Below are 12782 nucleotides of genomic sequence, written 5' to 3' on the forward strand. Positions count from 1 at the left end.
TGTATTTGTTTTTCACAGTCCAAAGGGCAAAGTTCTCTTTTCTCATCAAACAGAGTGTGTGTGTGTGTGTTTGAATGAACGTAAGAATGATCCTTGCTAGCACAAGCACAGTCATTTAACAAATTCATTACCATACAATTTTCATTAGCAAACAATTTTCTCTCAGAAATTTCACAAATAATAACAAAGAATTGCACATTGAATTCCATGTGAAATTTTATAGAAAGACATTTTTTTTTGTAAAACATTTTCCAATAATGTTTCTTTTATTTACAACTTCAAAAAAATTATTTTACAGTGTAGTCTAATAAGAATGCATGACAACAATTCACCATCCTCAAAATAAGACTTTAACCCCCATATAAGAGCATTGGACATATGAGTAGCTTTCATAAGAAATGTGTTGCGTATCACAATATTGCATGATTTTATTATTTCATCTTAACTCTAAATGTATTTACAATGGGATAATGAGTATAGTGGGGCACTGGGCTTTTGAGGATCTTTTACTTCACACAGATTAAAGTCTAAACACAATGTCTTTTCATCTTATCTTTATCCACCCTCCTCTAATCTACCTCTCTCACAGACAAACACTGATCTTTAGCCTGTTCACAGTGTTCCTGTCCTCTCACGTTCTCACTTAATGGTCACAGTCAGTGCACTGGAGACTTTGCATGTTGTTTACCATGCAACAGTAGCTGTGGTTTGTGTGCGCACTGACATTGGAACATTACAATGGGTCCAAAAAATGTTTAGATACTTAAGCAGCTTTAAAATGTCTAAACATTTTTGTTCTATTGAAATATCAAACCAAGAGGGAGTCAAACAATGCTAGAGATTTTATCTAAACTTAATTCCACTGAGCCATTTTTGCTATTGCTGTTTTAAGGTCATTTTAGTGGATGTATAAAGTGTCAGATATATATATATATATTTTTTTTTTAAGTAATGTATGTCTATAGCATTCTGTGGTGGAATTTACATTTGAAATATTTTTGAATTGTGTCACAAAGACTAATAATTAATTATCATTTATTTATTCTAAATAAACACATGAATCAGTTCAAAAGAATCATTTTAATTTTTAATAATTAATAAATTAATATTCTACACTTCAGGTCAAATGTTTGGGGAAAAAATATGATTTTGAAAGAAGTCTCATGCTCACCAATGATTCATTTGTTTGATCAAAAATACAGTAATAGTGTGAATTATTTTTATTTAAAATAACTGTTTTCTATTTGAATATATTTTAAAGTGTAATTTATTCCTGTGATGGCAAAGCTGAATTTTCAGAAATCATCTTTGGTATTTGGAAAAATGTTTCTTGAGCACCAAATCAGAAGGATTATGTGATGTTTGATATGTAAATTCAGCTTTGCAATCACAGGAAATATATTACATTTTAAAATGTATATTATTTTTAAATTGTAATAATGTTTCACATTACTGTATTTTATCAAATAAATGCAGCCTTAATGAGCATAACAGACTTCTTTAAAAACATTTTTAAAAATCTTACCAACCACAAACTTTGGACAAGTAGGCATTTTATTTATTTATTTATTATATTAATTCATAATAATTAGTGATTAATATACTTTTTGCAACTTTTAATGTGACCTTCAAACAACAAAAAGAAAAAGCTTAAATCTTTTAATTTGAATAAAAATCAAGAATGAATAAATAGATTGTGAAATAATCAGACACATTCGACTATTATATCCATATTATTTTGGGTAATTACCAGTTAATTAATCTCCACAACCAATTAAATGTGTGTCTTTCGATTTTTAAGATTTACAAATACAGTCAGGGCATAGGGATAGAAAGGAAAAAAAAAATCATATAATATAATCATATCAAAATAAATGACAATGAAATAAAAACGTCAAATGTTCACAAATAATAAAGCATTTTAGTTGTCTTATTTTTCAAAATGAATATTGTTTTAGTTACTGTTGAACTTCTGAACTAAAAATGAAAAACAAAGGCATATTTCCCCCATATTTACATTTATGTAGGCTATTCCATCTAAATGTCTCTCGAGCCCTACAGTACTCTCAGCAGCTGTGATGATGAATGGAGCGACGTCACAGGGAGCCAGTAAGCTTCCGCCTACAATGTCCAGACTCAACTTTATCAACATCTGCTGACTTGACACGAAGAAGGCGCTCACGTGACATCAGAGCTCGCTAAAGAAGCTTTAAAATAAGATTCACTTCTACACAACTTTGCTTTTGCAACCAGTATCGAGCAGGAAAGCGGGACGGAGCGCAGCGACTCCTTGGAGGTATCGGATAGATACAGTCAGGAACCAGTGCGCGCGCGCTTGCGTCAGCCGGCAGACAGCGAACTGATCGGAATCCTCGCGATTCACTGTATTTGACTGACTTACTTCAGTGACTTCAGCGTCTATCTACAGCTTTTTTGACTGAAATGCAACAGCTAGTTTTCCCACTTTGTCGTGTTTTATTAGAAGCGCACGCATATTATAGGAAAATATTAAACTTTTAAAATATATTAATCGACTAGGTAGTTTGCCAGTACAAAGCTTTATTTATTATTGAAACACCTCAGGCTGGTTCGCAGGGAGAAGAGCGGATCTGATCTGAGGGTGGGATCAGCTGATGATAAGTTACACGTGTTACAGTGCAAGGGTCTTACTTGACTCTAGTCTCCGTCAAGAGCTGGACTATCACCCTCACCAGTCTGATATGAGAGGTGCACAGGACTGAAGAAGAACAAGCCACCCTCTTCCACCCATATTGCTTTATTTTAGTTTTTCTCTAAAGTCATAATATCAGTTGTTTTCTCCACTTGCACCAAAGATGTCCTGCCTGTTGCTCGGCGTACTAAGGAGGTGAGTGTTTATACATATTTAAACTAATAAACTAATTTTATTTATAATATGTAATTATCAGAATCAATGAGCTTTATTGCCAGGCATGTTTACACATACGAGGAATTTGTTTTAGTGACAGAAGCTCCACAGTGCAACAGAATAATAAAAAGTATAATATCAAATTTATGTTAGATCATTTGGTGAAAAAGCTGCAAAACACACACACACACACACAGATAGATAGATAGATAGATAGATAAAATCTTTAATACAAGTTACTATTACCCTATTATTTAGATCATCACATTTATTTTCTGGTAGTTAAAAACAGAGCAAAACAGAGAATTGAAGGTTTATTATTTTTCCTGCAGCTTATTCAATACGCAGTATCACTACCCCTTAGGTAAACATCCTTGTATAGTTTATTGTGAGATTAGATATTTAACAGACCTGTTCTATAAAAACATTTCTCAACACTCTGTTACAGTGTCACCTCCCTTGTTTTAGTGGGGGTACTAAACCACAATAGTCTGTAATAATGCAGAATGATGTTTGATAGAGCTGGACATAGAAATGCTGAGTAAATTATAATACTCCAGAGTCCTGCAGTCTGCTATTGCCAAATAATGACATTTGCCACATATTACATGTCACTATTAGACTGAAACTAGTGTTACTGAGTGTGTCACGTACAGGAATGCAGCAGCGTAAGTCACATAGAGAAATGTTTAGAGACTATATCTATAGTGTTTAGAGACTATAGAGACTCTGTATACAGAGTCTGAAAAACAGGTTATGAATGAACAAATAACCATCACCTTTAACCACACAAAGCAAAGTCACAACAAGCATTTCTGAGTCATATGTAAAACCAGAATGTGGAATGAATAATATGATTCCATATCAAATCTCACTTTGATATTGATGAATAATGATGTTGAACAAAATATTCATAAAATGTTATTGCATCTATATATGCTCTGTCAATCTCTCACCAGAATGAGTGATTAAATCAGCACAGGACTTCAAGTAAATATGCACAGTGTGAAAGTCTCTACTAGCTAAACTTTACCCTACAAATGCATGATACCAGGAACTGATTGTTAATCAGATGTATATGTGTATATGTGTGTGTGTTTTGAGTGAAAAAGTCTACTAACTTGTTTAACAGGTTATTTATTTAATTTTTTTGCCCTGAAACACCCTTGAGGTATAGCTCTAATGCATGCATGTGGTTTTGAAAGAAAAGCACCCTTTTGGCTGAGTTATATTATTTCACACATTTCTCAAATTGTTACATGTGTTTGTGTTCATGCATGAACATAGTGTGCTTGAAGTGGCCATACCCTGTTTAACCAGACACTGAGGGGAGGGAAGGGGAGTGAATGCCAAGGAGACCATCTGATTGGTCGGTTCATGTGGGGGTGTGTTTAACAGCCTATGCTAATTGATGGTTTAAACTAAAGCTCAGTGGTTATTGATGAATGTCAGGGATCATAGGGGTCAAAATGGTGATAGACTCAGAGACTCCGTTCTAGTAAAGTTAGTAGGCTATACATTGTATGGGTTTAGAAAACAATAGAGGGGAATTATGGGGGAGAGATTGTGACAATTGGGGTGGAGCTGAACAGAATGAAAGGGTAAAGGAAAGGAACTCCTCTTGCTATCCTTCGAATATTCTCTTAATTATAGCCACCAGGCCTTGCAGTCACGTGCCGTCTTGTTAATCGAATATGCTGACGGCGCTCAGTTCACAAACACTGTTAAAGAATGACAAGATGGTCTCTGATGATTTTTGACCCATATGTTAGTTCAGAAAGCAGAGGATTGAATAACAAGAACAAAAAGGTATCTCGTCTAGCATGAAACCTTTGTTCTGTTTTTGCTCTTTTGTTTGTTCACTGAACTTGTGGTTTTTCCTTGCTTTATCTTTCTCTATTTCTCTCCCTCATTCTTTCTGTTTTCATGTTTTCCTTTATTATGCATTTTATCCAGTTTATTGAGGCGGTATGCATTCTAGCAGTATGTGCAGCCGGTTGTATGTACTGCCAAATTCTCTGAACTGCCTTTGGAGACGGCTTATGGTAGAGAAATGAACATTCAATTCACGGGTAACAGCTCTGGTGGACATTCCTGCAGTCAGCATGCCAATTGCACGCTCCCTCAAAACTTGCTTAGATAAGTAAAAAGACTTGCTTAGACTTAAAAAGTCTTAGATCTTTGAGTTCAGCTCATGACAAATGAGAGCAAAAACAAAAGTGTTGCGTTTATAATTTTGTTCAGTATATATATATATATATATATATATATATACATACATACCAGACACTGGGCTGCAAACTTTTGACTATACTGTTAAAAATGATTTATTGAAGTGGTAAATAAAACGGATTACTGGAGCATGTTGTACAAGAAAATACTATAAGTTTTTCTATTTAAAAATGTCAGTTTTTATTTCATTTGTTGCTTGCCGTTTCTAATTGTTTGTGAAATTTACTAGCAATGTCTGATTGAAATTTTTTCTACACCCATCCTTTTTTTTTAACTCTATTAGTACACATGTAGTGCGTTTCATTCCAAAGGACACCACTAATTAGTCTTGCAGCTTCTCAATCACTTGTCTTTCAGTTACGGTCAAAGACCTGTGTTAAAGTACATTTATTAGTTATGATGCAATATTCATTCACATACTGTCAGCTCAAAAGTGACGTGACATGTGGCCAAGTATGGTGACCCATACTCGGAATTAGTGCTCTGCATTTATCCCATCCAAAGTGCACACACACAGCAGTGAACACACACACACCCGGAGCAGTGGGTAGCCATTTTTTTTGCTGCGGCGCCAGGGGAGCAGTTGGGGGTTTGGTGCCTTGTTCAAGAGCACCTCAGTCGTGGTATTGAAGGTGGGAGAGAGCGCTGTACATTCACTCCCCCCACCTACAATCCCTGCCGGTGCGCCGTGACTGAATGTAAACCTGCTAAAGTGCACGTGGTCACTGGCACTCCAGAGGAGACAGCACACATCCTGGCCAACCTGGAGAAAGAGGGCATGGTGAAGAAACTCACCAAATATGAAAACTGGTAAGTACTTCTAGTCTTATAATTAGTTTTTTAACCCATATTGATGGTAATATGAATGATTTTACATCACCTTAATCCTGATTTACATTTCTACTCTTTTCTGTGTGCAGCTGGATGGCACGTACTGACCCTAAAGATGTGGCTCGCGTGGAGAGTAAAACTGTGATTGTCACTAAGAACCAAAGAGACACTATTCCCATTCCCACCGGAGGTGCCAAGTCCCAGCTGGGCAGCTGGATGAGTGAGGAAGACTTTCAGAAAGCCAGAGAGGACCGATTTCCTGGCTGCATGGCAGGTGTGTGTTACTCAAACCACTGAACAATAACTGAAACCTGCCAAATAGTTATATAAAATTAATATAAAAGGTATGGAAAACTGTACATTCACTCCCCCCACCTACAATTCCTGCCGGTACGAGACTCAAACCCGCAACCTTTTGGGTTACGAGTCCGACTCTCTAACCATTAGGCCACGACTTCCCCAATGAATGTTCATTCATTAATGTAGCATGTCATGGATCACGCAGATCCATCTACTTAACACATTATCTACAGTCTTTAGCTTAGACTTTAAACTGAGTAGGCTTTAGATTATCCACCTTATTTTTAACCATAAGAGCACTCACATTTTTGCAATAATGTGCAAGACTTTCGGTGTCATCAGCTTCCCATTATTTTTGCTGTACAAAAACAGTCCATTATTTTGCTTGATATTGCAAACTGTTATTTGTTATCATATTATTTTAATTATAGTTATAAGCACATCGGTTTGTGGCACAAATACTTTTGCTGTTCACCGTTTTAACGGACTGTGGTATACTTGTTATTTACCTACAGAAGCTAACAGTTCGGAAGACTAGCATATTCACCGGAAATAACTTACTTTTTTGTTGAAATACAAGTTGGATACCACTACAGATTATGCCGTTGTGAGGACACACACTTTTTAAATAAATGTTAGACAATTATTGTTTGTAATAGAAGCCTAGTTCAATAAACAAGCAGTTAATGTTGAGTAACTTACATTTCAGACGCAGTGTGGTCAGCCTGTTAGTTATGCATGCAAACATTTTACAAGCGAAACTGAAATTTATATTATTAATAGTTAGTGTGTTGATATACAGTTCAACAACACTATGACTTTTCACCGTGTTATCAGTGACATTCTGTGTATTAGTGTGGGAATTATTCAGCGATCTCTGCAAGTTACATCAATAAACCAGTAGGTGGCGACAAGTCATTGTCTTTATGAGTCATTTGAATCATTCACTCACAAGATTGGTTCAAAACACTGAACTAAACGAATGAATTATTCACCCTTACTATTCGTCCAAAAACACCCATTCACACAGGAACTAAACACAGCATGTTTATTCTGCTATAACTTTGTTTAAAAACTATCCATTGGTCGAGCAAAAACTTAAATATGTTGATGCATGACATTTACAGACCATGTTATTCTTGTGCCAATGTTTGTTTGTGTGTCCACGCAGGCGAAATGCCATCAGTACAGCTTCAGTGGGTGTGCGGTCACTCGCCTCCATCCCCTCCCTGCCCCCGTCGGTGGCTGAGTTTGTGTCGGGCGCCGTGACTGAATGTAAACCTGCTAAAGTGCACGTGGTCACTGGCACACCAGAGGAGACAGCACACATCCTGGCCAACCTGGAGAAAGAGGGCATGGTGAAGAAACTCACCAAATATGAAAACTGGTAAGTACTTCTAGTCTTATAATTAGTTTTTTAACCCATATTGATGGTAATATGAATGATTTTACATCACCTTAATCCTGATTTACATTTCTACTCTTTTCTGTGTGCAGCTGGATGGCACGTACTGACCCTAAAGATGTGGCTCGCGTGGAGAGTAAAACTGTGATTGTCACTAAGAACCAAAGAGACACTATTCCCATTCCCACCGGAGGTGCCAAGTCCCAGCTGGGCAGCTGGATGAGTGAGGAAGACTTTCAGAAAGCCAGAGAGGACCGATTTCCTGGCTGCATGGCAGGTGTGTGTTACTCAAACCACTGAACAATAACTGAAACCTGCCAAATAGTTATATAAAATTAATATAAAAGGTATGGAAAATGTGTCTTAAATAAAAATAAAAATTTGAATTTTTGAATGTTAAAATAATGATATTAAAATATTATTCATATGATATAAATAGATTTCAATATAATTTGATATATTACTAAATATTATTTAGAATTATATAAAACATTATTGAATTTTGATTTTAAAATATAAAATATTTTATAATATAATCTAAAATATATTAAAATGTCATGTTTGCTCTGAAAAGAATAACTTTCCATTTTGTAAAATGCACAGAATCCTGTTAGTAGATCTTCATTTGTATTTAACCTGAAATATTCTTTTAAAATCCAAATACCCATCAAATTGTTCATCAGTCCACACACTCATGTAGGACAGTTTGGGACGCCGAGAGGAAACTTTTGGAATGCCCAAAACATCTCTTGAATATTTGTCTTTCTGTCCCTCTGTAGGACGCACTATGTATGTAATCCCCTTCAGTATGGGCCCTGTGAACTCTTCTCTCGCTAAGTTTGGCGTTCAGGTGACAGATTCTCCATATGTGGTGGCCAGCATGGGCATCATGACACGCATGGGGACACCTGTGCTGGAGAAACTAGCTGAGGGGGCCGAGTTTGTGCGCTGCCAGCACTCTGTGGGCCGACCTTTACCACTCAAAGGTTTACCACTTTTTCACTTTTTTCACTTTTTCACTTTTTCAAAGGTACCTTGATTATAATAACGTCAGATTAAATGTAAATGCGATTCACTCGATCAAATGAAACTCTAAATTTCACCAGTTCCTTCAAATTATCCATTGTGTCACTTTATTTGCCGTATATTGTTTATTATTTTACAGTATTATTTGGCTAATTACACTACCTTTCAAAAGTTTGGGGTCAGTAAGATTATTTGTTTTCAAAAGAAGTCTCATGCTCACCAAGGCTGCATTTATTTGATTAAAAATACAATAAACATAGCTCCATTGTGAAATATTACTACAATTTAAAATAAATTGTTTTCAAATTGAATATATGTTGAAACGTAATTTATTTCTGTGATGGCAAAGCTGAATTTTCAGAATAATTACTCCAGTCTTCAGTGTCACATGATCCTTCAGAAATCATTCCAATATGCTGATTTGCTGCTCAAGAAACATTTCTTATTATTATCAATGTTGAAAACAGTTGTGCTGCTTAATATTTTTTGTGGAAACCATGATACATTTCGTAAGGATTAAAGGATTTAAAAGAACAGAAATATAACTATTTTTTAACATTATAAATGTCTTTACTGTCACACTTCTGATCAATTTATTGTATCCTTGCTGAATAAAAGTATGATTTGAAAAAAAAAAAATACTGCCCCAAACTTTTTAACTATACTATATATATTTTAATTTTCTTGTCAATATCTTATCTTTCTCTGTTCTTCTCGCACAGCTCCTTTAGTAAACAGCTGGCCTTGTAACCCGGACAAGGTGTTGATCTCACATCTTCCTGACACCAGACGGATCCTGTCCTTCGGCAGCGGTTACGGTGGAAACTCGCTCCTTGGAAAGAAGTGCTTTGCTCTTCGTATCGCCTCACGCATTGCCAAAGACGAAGGCTGGTTGGCTGAACACATGCTGGTATGGGACATCAGACAGAATTTTCTTGCTTATCCCCTTTAAGACATTTGAGTTTAATGAGAGTTTACAACCTTATATAATATATATGCGCCATATTGATCAAGTGACAATGCGTCGTGCTTATGTACTACTCTTTTAGAGTCGTCATTTGTAAAACATGATGTTGATAGACGTCCTTGTTTCTTTCTCCACCAGATTCTCGGAATCACAAATCCTCAGGGTGTAAAACGGTACATTGCAGCAGCATTCCCGAGCGCTTGTGGGAAAACGAACCTGGCCATGATGAAACCATCACTGCCAGGCTGGAAGGTTGAGTGTGTGGGCGATGACATCGCCTGGATGAAATTTGACAGTCAGGGTGAGAAATATGACTTGTCCTAGACAACACATGCATCTGTTGACAGCATGAAATGTGGGTTTATGGGCAGCCAGGAAATGACACCATATCTTTTATTTTAGCATTTATATTGGGCAGCAGAAAGAGAACTAATTAAAACTGAAATATTAAGTACATGGCTCTCAGTAAACAAACCCTGAGAGTTGCTGAGAAACAGTTTTGCCGTATAGTGTTGATTGGAATACTGTTGTTTATGGTTATAAATAGATGTTTTTAACAGACACAATGGTGTATTTTGATTCTCTTCACCAGGTAAACTCAGAGCTATTAATCCAGAGAATGGTTTCTTTGGAGTTGCCCCCGGGACGTCCCTGAAGACAAACCCTCATGCCATGGCAACCATCTCCAGGAACACAGTGTTCACTAACGTGGGAGAGACCAGCGATGGGGGTGTTTGGTGGGAGGGTCTGGAACCACCTGCACCTGGAATCAAACTCAGAGACTGGCATGGAAAATCCTGGAAGTATGGTAAGATCATTGTTTAGCAAACTCATTTTTACAAAATATTAAAAAAAATCTTAGAAACATTTATAAATAGAAAAATAGAAAAAAAAACGTAAAAAAAAATATATAAATAACAAATATGATTATATAAATATAATTTATTTCTATACTAAATAAAATGATCTATATGGACAGCATCTGTGGCATGGTGTTGTGTTTCTCAGGCGATTCTACACTGTGTGCCCACCCGAACTCCAGGTTTTGTGCCCCGGCTGGCCAGTGCCCCATCATAGACCCACTCTGGGAAAGTGATGAGGGCGTCCTCATTGATGCCATTGTATTTGGTGGCAGAAGACCAGAAGGTGGGTGGTATCACTGAATCAAAATTGCCTATATAAAATGTACATATTATTTAAGAACTCAATACTTTTAAGGCCCGTTCACAATTAACTAAAACCATAAAAAAAACTAAAACTTTTTTTTTTACCTGAAATAAAATACACATTAAGTAAAAATGACAAAAACACAACTAAATGGAAAATACGAAATGGAAAATATAAAAATAAAAACTTATTCAAAATATTAATAAAAACTAGAATAGTATCTTGATACTAAAATAACACTGGTTCACACCAAGGACAACAATTATAACAATAATGAAAAAAATATATATATGGTTTTAAAACCTTTATAAAAAAAAATAAAAAAAACATTTAAAGCTGATGAATGATAACATTGACAGCCGATCAGAATCCATCCTGCTTTAAAGAGCTCAAGCGTTTAAACTGGCAGACAACAAACTGCAGAGCATTATATTTTGTTGGTGTGGATGCTATTCATCATTATTTATTACTAGTTATCATATAGTTATCATTCTTGGTGTAAACAGTAAGGATGCATTAAATTGATCAAAGGTTAGAGTTAAGACATCTGTACATTTACAAAAAAAAAAAATGCTGTGCTTTGCCATCACAGGAATAAATTCCATTTTTAATAAATTAAAAACAGAAACCAGTTACTTTTAAAATTGTAATAATATTTCACAATATTGCTGTTATTACTGCATTTTTAATCAAATAAATGTAGCCTTGGTGAACATAAAAACATTAAAAAAAACTTACAGACCTCAAACTTTCTAACAGTACTGTATATATACATACACATATATTTTATACATTGTATCTCAAAATGTACCTGTCTTTTTTGCCAGGTGTGCCTTTGGTGTATGAGTCATTTAACTGGCGTCACGGTGTGTTTGTGGGTGCAGCCATGAGATCTGAATCCACAGCTGCTGCTGAACATAAAGGTACAAACTTTTATTTCTCCATATGATAAACAGTACACAAAAGTGTACACTACATTTAAGCACTTAGTGACAAACTAAACAAAAAGCTTATACTGATATTTAAAAAAAATTGTAATATATATGGCTCATTTTCTTTAGGTAAAGTAATCATGCATGACCCCTTCGCCATGCGTCCTTTCTTCGGCTACAACTTCGGCGACTACCTGGCCCACTGGTTGAGTATGGAGACACGTAAGGGCCCGACCCAACTCCCCAAGATCTTCCACGTCAACTGGTTCCGGAAAGATCAGCAGACCGGCTCTTTCCTGTGGCCAGGGTTTGGAGAGAACGCCCGCGTCCTCGAGTGGATCTTCACACGATGCGGCCGTACCAGTGAAGAGGAAGCCGCCACCAAAAGCATTGTGGGATGGATTCCACAAAATGGTGCCATAAACACAGAAGGCCTGGGTGAGAATATCGATATGGGTGCCCTCTTTGACCTGCCCAAACCCTTCTGGCAGAAGGAAACACAGGAGCTTCGGACCTACTTCACCCAGCAGGTTGGAGCTGATCTACCTGCACAAGTGGAAGGAGAGCTGAGGGCGCTGGAGGAGAGAGTGAGGGACTGAACAGACGCTACATTACATTGATGTTGAGTAGATGTGAAGAATAGGACGGGTTTGAGGTGGATGTAACTCTTTTAATGTGACTGTTGCACTGCAGTGGACGCTGCACCTGAGAAATGCAAAACCAAAAAGTTCACTAGATGCCATCAGTGGTATCAGTACCTAGGTGCCTTATTTTATCTTACAGTAAAAGCTAAAAATGTTGATTTTGAGCAAAGTTATCAGACATGTTTTCAAGGACAGCACCAGTACCATCATTTTTTACTTGTACTGGTTACCTAACGAAAGCTTATTTTTATTTCCAAAGAGTTTGCCTTTTATCAGTGGAATATGATTGACATGATTCAGGCTGAGCTAAGGTTGAAGGATCCGGACCAAAGAACACAGACAAGTCTCAGTCATTGAATGTTTGCATTTTTTTACATGAGCTGACTGAATA

The 12782-nt window shown here is 36.4% G+C and overlaps 1 protein-coding gene across 1 annotated transcript; it reads left to right on the forward strand.

Moving 5' to 3' along the window:
- The first annotated feature begins 2153 nt into the window (after positions 1-2153).
- pck2 (phosphoenolpyruvate carboxykinase 2 (mitochondrial)) lies at positions 2154-12530 on the forward strand. The gene is made up of 10 exons (XM_016535085.1): positions 2154-2866; positions 7422-7637; positions 7748-7932; positions 8435-8641; positions 9404-9591; positions 9787-9949; positions 10241-10456; positions 10657-10794; positions 11643-11738; positions 11877-12530. Exons 1-10 carry the CDS (start codon positions 2835-2837, stop codon positions 12344-12346), a joined length of 1911 nt encoding a protein of 636 aa, XP_016390571.1. The 5' UTR covers positions 2154-2834; the 3' UTR covers positions 12347-12530.
- The last annotated feature ends 252 nt before the right edge of the window (positions 12531-12782 follow it).

Source organism: Sinocyclocheilus rhinocerous, unplaced genomic scaffold, assembly GCF_001515625.1.
Source record: "Sinocyclocheilus rhinocerous isolate Xijiao unplaced genomic scaffold, SAMN03320098_v1.1 scaffold1327, whole genome shotgun sequence".
Lineage (NCBI taxonomy): Eukaryota > Metazoa > Chordata > Actinopteri > Cypriniformes > Cyprinidae > Sinocyclocheilus > Sinocyclocheilus rhinocerous.